Source organism: Myxine glutinosa, chromosome 12 (assembly GCF_964187855.1).
Source record: "Myxine glutinosa chromosome 12, kmMyxGlut1.1, whole genome shotgun sequence".
In the NCBI taxonomy this organism is placed as follows: Eukaryota; Metazoa; Chordata; class Myxini; order Myxiniformes; family Myxinidae; genus Myxine; species Myxine glutinosa.
The window spans coordinates 78,546,953-78,564,343 of record NC_136272.1 but is presented as its reverse complement, the minus strand read 5'-3'; the positions used below and the strand labels follow the sequence as shown (position 1 = coordinate 78,564,343).

The 17,391-nt window shown below is 45.2% G+C and overlaps 1 protein-coding gene across 1 annotated transcript in view; it reads left to right on the top strand.

Annotated features, from left to right (window-relative positions):
• Positions 1 to 17,391, top strand: part of MARS1 (methionyl-tRNA synthetase 1) — a 63,931-nt gene that overhangs the window by 42,714 nt on the left and 3,826 nt on the right. Inside the window, exons 12-20 of the mRNA XM_078766046.1 lie at positions 2,738 to 2,812; positions 4,521 to 4,691; positions 8,267 to 8,362; positions 9,503 to 9,620; positions 9,872 to 10,085; positions 10,499 to 10,630; positions 10,767 to 10,871; positions 12,083 to 12,266; positions 12,396 to 12,497. Coding sequence (XP_078622172.1) covers positions 2,738 to 2,812; positions 4,521 to 4,691; positions 8,267 to 8,362; positions 9,503 to 9,620; positions 9,872 to 10,085; positions 10,499 to 10,630; positions 10,767 to 10,871; positions 12,083 to 12,266; positions 12,396 to 12,497 — 1,197 coding nt within the window. The remainder of the gene's footprint in view (positions 1 to 2,737; positions 2,813 to 4,520; positions 4,692 to 8,266; positions 8,363 to 9,502; positions 9,621 to 9,871; positions 10,086 to 10,498; positions 10,631 to 10,766; positions 10,872 to 12,082; positions 12,267 to 12,395; positions 12,498 to 17,391) is intronic.

Here is a 17,391-nt window from a genome sequence, read left to right as displayed (position 1 = left end):
TGAGTCCAATTCAATGAATAATGACTGTGTGTGTGTATGTGAGGAGGTGGGGATTTGATGAATGAATACTTAAACCCTGTTGAACACATCTATTGAAATATTCAACATATCTTGATTCAAGACCATACATGTCTATTGATCAAGTCTTTCTAAATAAATTCAAGTCTGAAATCTGAGAAAAGTAATTGTAGTTTTATTTTTCATGCCTCACTTAAACCTCAATTTTTTCTAGTTTCCTGTTTAAACATGAGATACCTTCAACGTTACTGTACCTCTTTAGCACATATAAACTATATAGTTTGTGGTTCTATTATGCATATTGTGACCATATTGATATAGACCAGTTGAGTTCAGGTTCCCTGGAACCTCTAGTTCTTCACCTCTTCCATTATTGAAACCTCCTTCAGTCTCTTCAAAACCTCTCTTGCTTCCATTGCTTCAGGTTGGCAGTGCACCGACGCCTCAGCCCATCCTCTAACGTATATCCCTATCCACGATATTTAATTTTTGTGTTAACTTTCCCCTAGTGGTTCGTCTGCAGCCTGTGGCTGCTGGTTGCATCATTTTCTGGGGGCGCAGCAGCCACTGATGCAATGACTCTCTATAACCAGTCATCTGGTACTCATTTTGCCGACCTCAGAAGGATGACGGGTTGAGTCGACCCACCTGGTGTTAAGACAACGAACGACATGGCGTGGGTTCAAACTCAGGACTCTTAAGATCTCAAGCCAGCCACCTTACCAATACGCCAACACCAGGCCCTCTTCCCAGGTTGTGTGTTTTCTTTCCTATTTCCCACTTCATGTCCGTTCATCCCCTTTTTGTGTCTGCACGTTTTCCACTGCCAGTGTGTTGCCTTGTACTCTCTATCACCTTGCTCTTCCATGAGCCAACAATACAAAAAGGTATTTACTCTGACAATTTCTGTGGATCCACCGATGGAGAAAAAATGAATGAATGATCGTTTTAAGGCCATTTTCCCCACTAGAGCGGGGGTTAGCCTTGCGGGCCCCATGACAATCATGGTTCCCTGTTTGAGGCAATGTTTTTATGGCCGGATGCCCTTCCTGACGCCAACCCTTGGTCGCCTCTTATGATGCGCAGGGATACGGTGTACCTATTCTGAATCGGGGTACACACCGTGATCATTCATCCCAGCAAGCTGTTACTCAATTTGCCGATCTCGGAAGGATGACAGGCTGAGTCAACCCCCAGGCGTTAATTCAGCGATCGACCGGGATTCGAACCCAGGATCCTAGGATCCCAAGCCGGCACCCTAACCGCTAAGCCAACACCAGGTTCACCGACGGAGAGTGAATCATGACTTGGACACAATGTATCTTAACAAATACAGAGATTAACAGGATATAAACAAATTAGCTTGTGCAGAAGAGATCATGGGTGGGTGCAGGAGATAGTGATGGGTAGCGCGTTGGAATGACCCAAACGAAAAGGACGAGTTAATGGACACACAGAGAGGATTCTACAATCCAGAGAATAAAGGGACGAATGAATGAATGCAGGTGGGCAACTAGCTCGGACTTGGGGAGGGTGAGCAGTCCGAGGGTTTCTCGAGGAACGTGTGTGACATGGAGTTGTTTGCGGAGGGCAGAGGTCAGAAAAGACAGGAGGAAGGCCAGACGTAATGTTGTATTAAATAGTGTCCACCAACCTGCTGCCGGTGGGAGAGTGAATCTTAACCTTCCCACGAACTTGCCGCTGGTAAGAGAGAGACTTTATTTATATCGAATTATTAATGTCATTCTGGTCCGCTGGAACAATGTGCGCAAGGGTAGTCGGCAAGCAGGACTCGTAAATATAGGACAAGGATGTGCTGCTGCCTTTCTCCCAACAATGGTCGGATGTCCTAAATCTCAAATAAGAGGTCAGGACCCTCTCCCAAGATACATATCGGGCATTGGACGCAGTCTGGCATCCTGCTTTGCTTGCCATGTTTGCTGCCTTCCTCCATATCTGCCTTTGACTTCTTTCACTCAGTTAACCAGTTGTTATCAATGGAATTCTCTCCTCTTCAATTTGTGGCTGGTGTGCCCCAAGACGGCATCATATACTTGTTGGTCATATCCATAAACGACCTCTCTGGAACTTCTTGGCCTCACCATCAGTTATGACCTCTCCTATGTTGACCACATGTCAAAGCTTGCCTCAAAATCCAACCGCAGACTCGTCATCCTCCATCGTCCCAAGTCCTTAAAATGCAGAACTACCCACAATCTATAAGGCCTTTCTTGGTGTGTCAATGGAGTGCTGCTCTCCCATATGAGCTGGTGCCTCTGCTTCTTCTCTCCTGGATTTGTTGGAATCTAAAGCTCTTAACACTCCCCCTCCCCCTCCCTCGCATATTGAGCCAGAGCACAAGGCCTGTTATTCTCATGTCTTCTACTGCTTTCTCAGCCCTCCACAGCTCCTCCAGGCCATGCATGTTCCTCCATTACCACCTTCCTCATTAAACTCCTAAAATGCAGGTTTACTGCACACCTCCACTCTTTTATTGCTCTTTTCTCCGATTTGAAGAACCACCTCCCCGAGACTGTTGCAATTCCATCTTCTTTCCAGTGTGTCAAATTTGCGGAAGACTACCAGTCGGAAGTGCATCGAGATAATGTTTTTACCATTGACCTGTTGCTTTACCAAATAGACGAGTGATTTGAATTTGTACCTGCTTTAATGTTGATTAAAAAAAAAATGTTTGTATATTTTTCACAATTGCACCCAGGACCCTCTGTGCAGCATATGTCGAAGAACACCAGTGATTCTGTCTTCCCCTCATCTGTTCCTGGATCTGCCCAAGGTAACCAATGCCATATATATATATATGTGAATATATGAGATTTTATATTGTACTAGGGCATGCCCGTACTATATCTATATCTAAAATTATATCCCCCCCTCTATTTACATGAAATGGTTTGGTCCATGAAATGTTTTGGTCCATTCGCAACGCCAAAGCGAACGGCGAACGCTTTACATGAAATGGTTTGGTGCATGAAATGTTTTGGTCCATTCGCAACGCCAAAGCGAACGGCGAACGGCTTGCGAGTACAGTGACAATCCCCCCGGGGTTTAAATTAGTTTTAAAACATCGTTTAACGCCAACGTTCTTTAGCCGGCAGCTTCGCCCGCCCGAACGCCGTTACAGTACCTTCGACCGCGAGTTGCTCGGACTTCACTTGGCGGTCAGGCACTTCCGCCATCTGCTCGTGCGAGTACAGTGACAATCCCTCCCCCCCCCTCTATTTACATGAAATGGTTTTTATTAGTTTTAAAACATAGTTTAACGCCAACATAGCGCCAACATAGTTTGCAAACGTGAAATAAATGAATACGCTCTCAAATGTGCCATCCGAGGCAGTGTGTGTCCGCCACGTTCGGCACACGCGATAGTTCGCTGCTCTCTGATTGGTTGAATCGTTTTTTGGACATAGCTCGGTAAGTAATTGTCCGATTAATATGAAACCTTGAAAAGGCACATCCTCGGGTCCCCAGCAATATACCTGGCAAGTTAAAAGTATATCGGACCCGTGGTTGTCGAGAAACAGCGGTCACAGACAAACAAACAAACGTACAAACGTACAAACGTACAAACAAACACACAGAGATTACTGGAATTATAGATAGATATGTAGTGTTTAGAGAGGTGGGTGGGGGTAAAGGATGGCATACAGGTACGCACACTCGCCTCGAGGCTGATTAGCCTGGGTTCGAATCCTGACCCAGCTATAAACTGTCATCCTGGTGTTTCACAGGCAGGGTGATTCATCAATGTGTGTGCTGTCCCTCGGAAGGACGTTAAACTGCTTTCTGTCTGTCAGCATTTGATGGTGGACGTTAAAGATCCTACGGTGTCCTTCGCAAAGACTGTGTGAGCTATCGCCAGCACCCTGAACAAATTATAAACTCCTGCCCGAACCAGCAGAGGACATTTCATCAGTCACATAGCATCAGACATTTCATTAGTCACATAGCATCAGACATTTCATTAGTCACATAGCATCAGACATTTCATCAGTCACATAGCATCAGACATTTCATCAGTCACATAGCATCAGACATTTCATCAGTCACATAGCATCAGACATTTCATTAGTCACATAGCATCAGACATTTCATCAGTCACATAGCATCAGACATTTCATCAGTCACATAGCATCAGACATTTCATCAGTCACATAGCATCAGACATTTCATTAGTCACATAGCATCAGACATTTCATTAGTCACATAGCATCAGACATTTCATCAGTCACATAGCATCAGACATTTCATCAGTCACATAGCCGTGCCCTTAGCCAATGATGTTACCCCACAGACTTGTACTGCATACGAACAAAACAGTGTTTAGGGATTTGGAATATGAATGTTTGGGCAAAGGTAGTTTAATGTGGTGGTAGTGTTGGTGGGTGTTGAAGAGATATTGTTGAAAAACTTTGACTTTTCTCATGGCAAGAAAAGAAGTGAAAACGTTTTCTCGTTTGTCTCATCTTGTCTCGCATATGCAGCTGGAAGAAAATCTGGAGAGTTGGTTGTTGGAGTCTCAGGGAAGTGGGGATTGGACTTTCAATGCGATACAAATAACACGGTCCTGGCTGAAATCCGGGCTTCGCCCGAGGTGCGTTACGCGGGACCTTTCGTGGGGTACGCCTGTCCCTCTGCCCGGCTACGAGAACAAGGTGAGGAATGGGTCGGGCCTGGACCTTGAAGCCTTGCAAGTGTTGTCCGTAAACACCGGTGATCGATGATTTATGAACTCCTAATGTGCAGTACGCCAACAGCTGTTCCTGCTTTGTTAAAAGGGGAACAAAAACAATTTAACCTTGTTTAGGTCATCTCAATTCTTGAAGAGATGAAGTTATAAAATGGGTCATGATGTCCGGATGTCTGTCTGACCGTCCAGTCGTCCGTCCGTTAACGATTTGCTATTTTTGCTACTTTTCCCTTATCACCCAGCTGATTGTTCTGAGACTTCACATATTAAGACAAGCCCACACAATCGCTCGGGCTTGGATTTTTCGATTTCAGATCATGGGGGATCCCAGCGGAGGTCGCCCCCAAAATTTTGGATCCATACTTGTCCCTTATGTAGCAACCGATTGCTGTGAAACCCAATACATCCATTCTACTCGATGGTCCACAGGTCGCTTTGTCTTAGATTTTCGATTTCGGTTCATGGGGGAATCTAAGAGGGGTTACCCCTGAAACATCGGATCCCTACTTATCCCATATTTACCAAATGATTGCTCTGAAACCTGAAACAGCCATTCCACTCGATGGTCCGCAGGATCGCACGGTCTTCGATTGTGGATCAGGGGGGTTCCCAGAATGGGGGTGGGAGGGTTGTCCACCCAAATCAGCAGTGGTCTGAACGACAATCTCAAGAGATGACCGTCAGCCCACTCTGGGCTATTTATTATTTGTACAAAGTCGAGGCTCGTGGAGGAGCTAAAACACGGAATGCACCATGAAATATGGACGTTTCTTTTGAAAAGAAAATTGATGAACTGTCGGTTGTAGATCTATTTATTTTGTGAAAGCATTTATCCACCCTAACAAATTGTTTGAATCCTGTCACTTTAAAAAGAGATTTCTCTCTTTCCATTTTGATCATGTATTGCGTACATGCTGTCACATGTGTGATGATTTGATACATGTACAAAATCAGAGCACGCAGCACAGCCTGGTTCTGTGGTTACAGTGCCTTCAGAAAGTATTCACACCCCTTGACTTTCACAAATTGTTGTATTACAGCCTGAATTTAAAATGGATTAAATTGAGATTTTTTGTCACCGATCGACACATCCATAATACCCCATATAATATTTTTTTTAAACCAAATAATAAGCATGATATACAGAAATATCAAATTTACATAAGTATTCAACCCCCTGAGACCCCAAAGAAGTGCCTTTGGCAGCAATTACAGCTTTGAGCCTTCTTGGGTATGTCTGTAGGAGCTTTGCACATCTGGATTTGGGGAATTTCTCCCATTCTTTCTTGCAGATTTGCTCAAGCTCTGTCAAGTTGGATGGGGAGTGTCGGGGAACAGCAATCTTCAAATCTGTTCACAGATTCTCAATGGGATTCAAGTCTGGGATTTGGCTGGGCCACTCAAGAACTTTCACATTCTTGTTCTGAAGCCATTCTAGTGTTGCTTTGGCTGTATGATTGGGGTCATTGTCTTTTTTGAACGTAAATCTTCTTCGCAGTCAAAGGTCTTTTTCATTCTGAAGCAGGTTCTCCTGAAGGATTTGTCTGTATTTGGCTCCATTCATTGTTTACTCTAATCCTTACAAGTCTCTCAGTCCCTGCTGCTGAAAAGCATCCCCATAGCATGATGCTGTCACCACCATGCTTCATGGCATGGATGGTGTTGGAAGGTGATGAGCTGTGCTCAGTTTCAACCAGACGTAGCACTTTGCATTCGGGCAAAAGAGTCTTCTAGGTGCATTTTTGCAAACTCCAGGTGTGCTGTCATGTGCCGTTTTCTTCGGAGTGGCTTTTGTCGGCCACTCTCGCATAACCCTAGATTTGTGAAATGCTGCAAAGAATGTTGTCCTTCCGGCAGGTTCTCCCATCTCAGCCAAGTAACTCTGTCGTTCGGTCAGAGTGATCATTGGGTTATTTTTCACCTCCCTGATCAAGGTCCTTATCCATTTGCTCAATTTGGTTGGACGGTCAGTTGTAGGAATAGTGTGGGTAGTTCCATATTCTTTCCATTTCCTAACAATGGTGTTCTGGGGAGCTTTCAACACTCCATAAAATGTTTTTACCCTTCCCCAGATCTGTGCCTCTTCACAATTCTATCTCGGAGTTCTACCAACAGTTCCTTGGACATCATGGTAGAGTTTCTGCTCTGACATGCACTCTTAACCGTGGGACCTCATATAGAAAGGTGTGTTTCTTTATAAATCATGTCGATCAATTGAATTGGCCACAGGTGGACTCCATTCAAGTTTGGAGACATCTCAACGATGATCAAAGGAAATTGGATGCACCTGAGCTCAATTTGGAGTGTCATAGCAAAGGGGTTGAATACTTATTGACTCGAGACATTTCCGCTTTTCATTTTTAATTCTTTTGTAAAAAATTCCAAAAAAACATCCACTTTGACATTATGGGATATGGTGTGTAGATGTGACAAAAAAATCTCAATCTAATGCATTTTAAATTCAGGCTGTAGCACAACAAAATGTGGAAAAAAAAAAATCAAAGGGTGTGAATACTTTCTGAAGGCACTATCGTCTGTAACAAGCTCCTGCTGATTGCAGGTGTACTTGCCAATGCTGTCACATTGAAATGATACTTTCCTCCTCAAAAACATGTTTTGCTCCTTCATTTGATAAACGACAAAGAGGGTGAAGGAAAACCTGGAAAGGAAGGGGTTCGGCTTGTGGTGGGTTAATTGGGGTAGAAAAGATCATCAGTATGGAGGGGGTTGAGGAGAAAGTGAACAGCTATCTTGAAGCCCTGGAAGGAAGAATGAGATTGAACAGAATGAGGAAGTTGGTTCGACAGGTGTGAGAAAAGGAATAAATAAGTGGAGGTAAGCTGTGAGCATGGATTTTGGGAGTTCCACCAGAAGTGGGTTACTGGCAGAACGCGTGCGCCCGGCAAAAACCTGGAGGAGGGGGTAGATACTGGACTGGGAAAGGAAGAGGCAGAGGATACAATAGAAAACTGGGGCCATGGACATGTCTGCGATGTGGGTAACCAGCCCAGAGATTCAGCTTCATCGCAGAAAATTCCAATGATTTTGAGGGCCTTGTTTTTGAAAGTATGGAGAATCCCATAATGCATTGGTGATTGATTATATCGATTAGAAATTGAAAATGTATTTAAATCGGACTTCTCCTTTGTAATTGTTTTCCCAGTCTTTCATTTTTACATTTTTGAATTATTTACAAGGAACAACAGATATATGCTCTGAGACCCATCAAAGCCCGTGTAATAGTTGCCAGCCTATGGTTTGTCCGTGCTCTATCCTTTTAAATGCTGAGCATCAGGCAAGGAAGCAGAATGTCCCATTTTCAAATATTTGGAATGATTCGACCATGATTTGAACCACTGCAGATTCAGAGCAGATGCTTTAACGATTACACCACCAAGACTGGTTCTTATTTGCGGATTAGTCTTTAAAAAAAAACATTTAATAGAAACTGGCAGGTAAAATCATTGCGATGTTGTATTTAATTGCTAAATCACCCTTATGATTTTCCATGCACTGGTTTTTAAAGCCGCTCTTTCTCAGGTGTTTTACGTGTGGTTTGACGCTCCCATTGGTTACCTCTCCATCACAGCCAATTACACCGAGCATTGGGAAGAATGGTGGAAAAATCCTCGGCAGGTGCGTCTTCCAACCGGCCTTGCGAGTGGAGTCGGGCTGATTGGACACATGAAAGATAAAGGGCTTTTTGAAGTTTGTTTGTGGAAATGCTCAATGGATGTTAAGATGCGATTGTTTTTCAGATTTTTTTCTTTCTTCTGTTTCTTCATTTACAGAAGACATTACTCACGGTAGACCATAGATTAGAAAGAATATCTCGTGGAAAACAAACGATCATATTGGGCCAGTCAGACACTGGCAGGATGGCCTAGCGGTATGCACATGCACCTCTAGGCTGTTTAGCTTGGGTTTGAATCCCGACCCAGATGCAAACTGTCATCTCGGTTTTTCACAGGCAGGGCGATTCATCATTGTGTGTGCCGTCCCTTGGATGGATGTTAAACTGGGCGTCCCATATGCCGGCATTGGTTGGTGGATGTTAAAGATCCCACGGTGTCCTTCGCGAAGAGTCGATAAGCTATCGCCGGCACCATGAACAAATGACAAATTCCTGCCTCAACTATTGCTGAGGTATGGATGACAAACTACCCAGAACAACCCTTGCCAAGAAACTGCTTTGGTAGCATCAATGCTCTGCAACAGAGTATGGTACGTCACAATAAGAACAAGCATTCTGAGTATTGCGCTGCAATACATGTCCCCTACCGGCAGTCTGTCGTCCGGAAAACTGTTGGGGAAATTACCAAAGTTCAAAGTGCCATAACTTTGTCAAAAATGATCGAAACGTCGTGAAGTTGGAACTTGATCTGTAACTTATGAGGAAACCATGTACCAAGTTTGAAATCATTAGCATTAAGAGTTTAGAAAAAAAGTCCGGAAAACTGTTCTTTGCGTGACGGACTGACGGACAGATTGACAGACGGAGGGACGGAGTGCAAACCTATATTCCCCTCCAGTGTACACCGGCAGGGGACTAATGACATGGTGGTCAGATGCGGAAATAAAGGCAAAGTCACAACTACAGTATCAGAGATGTTACTGAGCCCTCTACGATGCTCAACCGTCGTTCACCTTCACAGGTGAAAGCAACGTGCAGTTCTTGGTACAGCTTTTGTGAAAGCCTCAAAATAAAAACGTACGATTATAGTTTTTTCAAGTTTTGTAACCATTTGTCTCCACTGCGGCTGTTGTACATTGTAGGTGCAGCTGTATAACTTCATGGCAAAGGACAACGTGCCGTTTCACAGTGTTGTTTTCCCCTGCTCTCTGCTCGGTACTGGAGATGATTACACCTTCGTCAACCACCTCATTGCAACTGGTAATCACACATTACATTATCGGTGTTGGGAGGTTGTGTTGTCCCAATGAAGAGGTGAGTTACTGTTGGTGTGGTTTGAGGTTGGGGGAGCATGATATTTTCTGGGGCTGGGGAGCGGATTCTGCCATTTGTGTGTTGGGAAAACAAGGGTCAGACTTGGTAGCATGGTGGTGGTAGTATTGGGGACGGCAGGTGTTTTTAGTAGCTAGAGGATGTTTCAATGGTTGATGGGGATTCTCCGTTCCTTCCAGAGTACCTGAACTACGAGGAGGGCAAGTTTTCCAAGAGCCGTGGTGTTGGGATCTTTGGTGACAATGTGCAGGCCAGCGGCATAGCGGCAGACATCTGGCGGTTCTACCTTGTAGCTGTACGGCCTGAAGGACAAGATTCCACTTTTTCTTGGGATGATTTTATGCTTCGGAACAACTCTGAGCTCCTTAATAACCTCGGAAATTTCATCAACAGGTGGTCTCTTCTTCTCTGTTGTTATCAACACATTTACATGTTTTCACAATTTTCATATTATGGATGGTTCTCACTCTGCCGGATTGTTCCATCTCCGAGTTGGAAACATAATGGTAAACTGGTTTGTTGCCCCCCTTCCCCCCCGCCCCCTTGTGGGGAACCAATGTTTGTTCCCGCCATGTACCGGACACAATGTTCTGGTGATCGGGCTTCATTACATTTTGACTGATATTCTGGGTGTTAGCTTATTGTGAAATGCTGCAATTATTACAGGTTTTTAGCTGAATTTGGTTTCACACGTACTATGCTAGTTGGGGTTCGTTGTGATCACCATTTTTTACTCAAAAATGATTACAGAATTGTCAATCATGTCTCACAAACAAACGTTAGGTATTTTGCCTTGTATAACACAGGGCAGGTATGTTTGTGACTCGTTTCTTTGGAGGACACGTACCGAGCCTTGAACTCACGACCGAAGATGTGACATTCCTTGCACAAACTACGCGCCTCCTGCACCAGTACCTGCAGCATATGGACAAGGCCAGGTATGCTGCACGTGGACCGATGCCGCAGGCCAATGAGGATGGCATCCTTCCCAAGTCTGTTGATTTATTGTGTAATAGTCTTGAGGATTAATTTGTTTGAAGTTTGAATGTACACTGTGTATGTGTGTGTGTGTAGGCTGCGTGAAGGCCTGCGTTGCATTCTGCTATTGTCTCGTGCTGGAAATCAGTACATACAGCAACATGAGCCATGGAAGCGCATCAAAGGAAGCCCATCAGATCGGTAATCTATATACACACATTGGAGTGAGTCACAATCGAGGGGAAGGGGTACACGGTATAAAACAAATTGACACTACTAGGAATTTCAGGAATGAAGTCGGAGATTGAAGGAGGTGGATTTGGGGTGTATTAACGGGGGTAGAAAAGATCAAGGTTTTGGATGAGGGAAGATAAGAGATGGTGATGAACAGCTGTTTTAAAGACCTGGAGGGAGGAGTGGGATTGAAGAGTGAGGGAGTTTGTTCCAGAGGAGGGGAAAAAGAGGAATGAAAAGGTGAAGGTGAGCAGAAAGTTTTGATTTTGGCAGTTTCACCAGAAGAGGGTTGCTGGCAGATCTTGTGCGACCTGTAGGAATATTTGGGGGACAGAGCACAGAGAGAGCTGGGGGAGCTAGGCCGGAGAGGAGTCGGTAGAAGACAGAAAGACCACCAACCTGCCTGAGGTGAGTCAGTGAAAAGCCCTTAGAATCAGCTTCATTGCGGGAAATTCCAATGATCCTGAAAGCTTTGATTTATACAGCGTGAATCCGAGCTAGGTGTGAGGCAGGAGCACCAGCCCAGAAGGGAGAGCAGTATTCCATCAAGCTGCAGATAAAAGCTTTGTATGTGGTGAGGAGCTCAGGTGTGCCAAGGAAGGACTTCGCATGACGGAGGATGCCCAGTCGCTGACTGGCTTTGGAGGCCAGCTTGGAAATGTGGTTTTCCCAGGAAAGATCATGGCGGATTGTGAGACCCAAAAGCTTGAGTGACAGAACATCTTCAAGAGGATTGTTGAAAAAGTAGATGGGAGGGTTTTCCAGACGGTCTTTTCGGAGAGACAAAGTGAGAGTGTTAGATTTGTCGGGATTGAAAGACATGTTCCACTTGTTTGACCGGTTTGTGATTTTTCCAGGTCTGCAGAGAGTGAGGAGGCTGCAGACGGCCGATCTGAGGGATGAGATATGGAGCGGCAGAGAGTGGAGTCATCAGCAAAGAGATAGAGAGGATTTTCCAGAGTCTGAGAGATCATTGATGAAGACCAGAAATAACAGGGCACAGAACACTGCCTTGAGGAACTCCAGCCTGGACAGGAAGAGAGGATGAGAGAATTCCATTCAGGGCCACACTCTTTATTATGGGGCCCATTTTACAACTTGGACTGAATTTTAAGAAGCAATGGCGTACGAGAAAACGTGCAGTTGTGTTGATCGAGAACTTGACATTGTTCACTCAGGATGCGTGCAGAGACTGTTACGGCGGTGGCAGTGAATGTAGCATGCCTCCTGTCAGTGCTTCTTGCCCCTTTCATGCCCGAGACAAGTGGCACAATCCAAAAGCAACTCCAGGTGCCATCTACCTGCAACGTCCTCACTGACGACTTTGTTTGTTGGCTACCTCCAGGGCATGCAATTGGACAGGTAGGGTTGTCTCCAGGGCACATTTTGGGTGGGATGCATCTGTACTGTTTTGTTGGTAATCTCCAATGAAGTAAACCACCTACATGGCCATGCTTACTGTAATGATGTACAAATGAATGTTGTTCCCAGGTGGTGCCATTGTTCCATAAAATTGAGAGTTGGCAGATTGAAGAGTGGAAGGAAAGATTTAGAGGGAAACGTGTTGATAAGGTCATCAATTCGACTGCAAAGGTAAGCTTTGGCACCTGTGTTCAAGTCACTGAACCTCAAAACTGGGCAAGGAAAGAGTGGGGAAAAACAAAAACGTTTGGCTTAAATGTGTTGCAAACTATCTAGATATTATCTATCTATAATTCCAGTAATCTCTGTGTGTATGTTTGTTTGTATGTTTGTATGTTTGTATGTTTGTCTGTGACCGCTGTTTCTCGACAACCACGGGTCCGATATACTTGAAACTTGCCAGGTATATTGCTGGGGACCCGAGGATGTGCCTTTTCAAGGTTTTAAATTAATCGCAGAAGTAGTTACCGAGCTATGTCCAAAAAACGATTCAACCAATCAGAGAGCAGCGAGCTATCACGTGTGCCGAACGTGGCGAACAGACTCTGCCTCGGATGGCACATTTGAGAGCGTATTCATTTATTTCCCGTCGGCAAACTATGTTGGCGCTATGTTGGCGTTAAACGATGTTTTAAAACTAATTAAAACTAATTTGCGATTCTTTCGCTTTCCTGCGATATGCGACCTTCCGGAGCTCCTGTGAGAGCGTGCGCCATTACGGATAGTACGGGTACGGGCATGCCATATGTTGGCGTTAAACTATGTTTTAAAACTAATTAAAACCATTTCATGTAAATAGAGGGGGGGGGGGGGGGGGGGATTGTCACTGTACTCGCAAGCCGTTCGCCGTTCGCTTTGGCGTTGCGAATGGACCAAAACATTTCATGGACCAAACCATTTCATGTAAAGCGTTCGCCGTTCGCTTTGGCGTTGCGAATGGACCAAAACATTTCATGGACCAAACCATTTCATGTAAATAGAGGGGGGGGATATAATTTTAGATATATATATATAGTACGGGCATGCCCTAGTATATGCAATAAGGCCACCCCAATTGCATTTTATGAGTCTGCCGACTCTTCAAATTTTAAAATCGAAATGGAAATTCCTGGTTTTATTAGTCCCCTACCGGTGTACACCGGAGGGGACTATAGGTTTGCACGCACGTCATGCAAAGAACAGCTTTCTAGACTTTTTTCCTAAACCCTTAATGCCAATGATTTCAACCTTGGTACATGGTTTCCTCATGATAAGTTACAGATCAAGTTCGAACTTCACGACGTTTCGATCATTTTTGACAAAGTTATGGCACTTTGTTTATTCTAGAGTTCTCCTCAAGCCACACCGCACGCCCTCAGCCTCGTCTGGCGAACGTCAAAAGCGCGACAGCGCACGCTTTCGGGAGGGGCGGAGCCAAGCCGAGCAACATATATATATATATATATATATATATACACACATCGATCATTGATCGTGAACTGGAAAATATAATAAATTACTGATATTTAGCGACTCAAAAGGTTCTTTATCGACAACTTATTTTCTCGTGCTTCTGCTGACATGTCTGCAAGGTGTATAAATCGAAGTCCCGAGTGCGAATCACAGGTGAGCCCGTCCTGAGGCAATTAGCGATTGGGAACGATTCAGAACCTGTGGGTAAATAACCCTTGGTAATTTCCCCAACAGTTTTCCGGACGACAGATTGCCGGGTAGGGGACATGTATTGCAGCGCAATACTCAGAATGCTTGTTTTGGTAGCAGCTCTCCAAATGCAATTCTTGGGGGAAAATGCAAGGGGCATAGAAAAGGCCCCTTTAGCTTGTATGGCATGTGTCATGTGGCAAAGTATAGAAAAGAAAGGACATTCTGAAAATCTCATGTACATGCTATACTACCCTTGTGTTCTTAGGAGGAACCAAGTAGTTCTCGAGAAAAGTTCATATACTGAAACGCAAAAGAACCTTACCACCTTTGAAACCTTTAAATATCAACAATAACACTGCGTGTAGTAAATGTGTGAACTTATTTGTGGACAATAGTGTCCTCACTGTCAGACAAAATTGTCACGGATGGTCACTTGAACCTTCAATGGTCACTTCATAGCACAGCTGTTGAACAGCTGTTTTGACTGTCAGTGATTAGCCAAGGGGTATGGGATGATTTTAATGAGCTGCACGTGATGTCTTGATATTGGCTTTAAAAAGGCCAGTGCAAAATGGGCATTTCAATCAACATGCCACGATTGTCAAGGGATCAACGGCAGCGTGCCCTGGGCATGCTGCAAGGCGGACTGAGCTACCGTGAGGTGGCACGTCGCCTTGGCTGTTCACACCAGACGATATCGGCCCTGGTGGACAGACACCCTCCACAACTCTGCAGATGACAGACCTCGATCAGGGAGGCCAAGAGTCACCACTGCAAGGCAGGACAGGCAGATGGTCCGAAGTCACCTGCGGGATCGATTCCGTCCAGCATCCCGCACTGCGGCAGAAACTCCGGGGCGTGCAAACCCACGGATCTCCAATGATACTGCACGAAGACGACTGCATGACTATGGTCTGACTGCCAGAAGACCATACAGAGGCCCCGTGATGACGGCTGCCCATCGCCGCAACCGACAGAGATGGTGCCAGCAGCATCAGCGGTGGACCTTGGCGCAGTGGAACGAGGTTGCTTTCAGCGATGAGTCAAGGTTCTGTGTGGACAGTCCTGATGGGCGTGAGCGTGTCTGGAGAAGAACTGGCGAGCGATATGCCGATTGTTGCGTGCGTCAAGCCAACAGGTGGGGTGGCCCAAGTGTGATGGTGTGGGCCACCATATCAGGCCGGTACAGGACGCCACTGGTGGTTGTGGATGGGAATCGTAACGCCCAGCGGTATGTGGATAACATCCTGCGACCTCATCTGCTGCCATTCCTGCTAGACCACCCAGAACTGAGAACCTTTCAGCATGACAACGCTCGTCCCCATGCTGCTCGCTTTACCACTGCATTTCTCCAAGGCGAGAACATCAACACCATGCAGTGGCCTGTGCTCTCCCCTGACCTGAATCCCGTAGAGCACCTGTGGGATGAGCTTGGGAGACGCGTAGTTGGCAGGGCCAGGACATGGGCAGAGCTGCTTCAGACATTGAGGACTGAGTGGGACAGAATCCAGCAGCAATCCATCCAAAGACTGGTAGGCAGTATACGCCGACGATGCACTGCCTGTATCCAAAACAATGGTGGCCACACACGCTATTGAAAGGGGACTGACATTACACCCTGTGCTGTTCTGTACTGTAGAACAAACTGATGAGATGGTGTATCTTGGTCAAAAACTTGACATGTCATCAATAAAATGCCAATGTTTCAATTAGCAATTGTTGGTTTGTTTTATTTTGAACTGTTACAATTTTATTACATTCCAAACAAGTGGTAAGTTTCTTACCATCTGCCTGTCCTGCCTTGCAGTGGTGACTCTTGGCCTCCCTGATCGAGGTCTGTCATCTGCAGAGTTGTGGAGGGTGTCTCTGTCCACCAGGGCCGATATCGTCTGGTGTGAACAGCCAAGGCGACGTGCCACCTCACGGTAGCTCAGTCCGCCTTGCAGCATGCCCAGGGCACGCTGCCGTTGATCCCTTGACAATCGTAGCATGTTGATTGAAATGCCCATTTTGCACTGGCCTTTTTAAAGCCAACATCAAGACATCACGTGCAGCTCATTAAAATCATCCCGTACCCCTTGGCTAATCACTGACAGTCAAAACAGCTGTTCAACAGCTGTGCTATGAAGTGACCATTGAAGGTTCAAGTGACCATCCGTGACCGTTTTGTCTGACAGCGAGGACACTATTGTCCACAAATAAGTTCACACATTTACTACACGCAGTGTTATTGTTGATATTTAAAGGTTTCAAAGGTGGTAAGTTTCTTTTGCGTTTCAGTATATAAAGGGGCACCCTACATATATAGGTTGAAGATCTCGCGAGATCACGTCTTTTCGAAGCTGTTCCATGTGCTCACGCTTTCGAAGCTAAGTGATCCTTCTCAATTGTGTTTTTGTCGAGACTGTATCTATCTTTCGGTGTATGTACCTATAGCGTATCTTTTGGAAAATTTTCGGTGCTAATTTTTCGTACATGTATACACAATCGTCGGTAAATGCGTATCGAGTATTCTGAGGCCTAGTACTCGTAGGCTTGTGGCTACCGTACCGTCTCCGACCTTGTGGTTTTGTTTTTCTCTCAGCGATTCGTCGAATGCGCTGCATTTATTTTCGTTCTCTGTTTCGTCCCAGTCGTTCACCCCATACCTCCTTGTTTAATATCTCTACTCAAAAAAAATAAAAACCCCCCAAAAAATATTTCCTTCCCAGGTCTTATTCGTTTATTTGTTGTTCTTTTTTGTTCGTTCGTTCTTCGTTCGCGATCACGTGGTTAGAAATGTATAATCTCTCCCCTGAACAACTATTTTCTCTCATATATTATAACACCCTTTTCTTCTTTTCCTACAAAAGGATGCTTTCGTCTTGCTCACCAAATCTATTCATTCCAAAAAATATATATAATACCATCTCTTACAGTTCCTCCTTTCAACATTCCCTAAACTATCCAGAACTCCACCCCTCCTTCAGTGTCCTCAAACGTATTTTTGACTCGAAGGTCTCAAACTCATTTTGCAAAAAATGTTCGTTTCCCATGAATCGTACACTTTTCAAAATCCAATCTCACCCCTCCCCTCCAAATCCTCCCAATCACCCATCCCTTTCAAATCTCCCCCCTTGCCCCTTCCCTCCCCTCCCTCCTAAACTCCCCCCACACCCCTCCCCTCCGAGACTCTCCCTCGCTCCTCCCCTCCTAGACTCCCCTCTCACCCCTCCTCAAAGCATCCTCCCTGCTTCTTCCCCCTTCCACCTTCATCTCCCCCAACCTTCTGCCTCGCTCTTCCCCCTCCTCAAATAACACCTCACTGTGCCTCACCCAATCTCCATCAAACCTTTTGTCCACCCCATTCTTCCCTTTCTCCAAGCTATTCTGAAATCTCTGAAATCTCTGACACACCTTCAACAGCTTTCCCTTCCTCTTC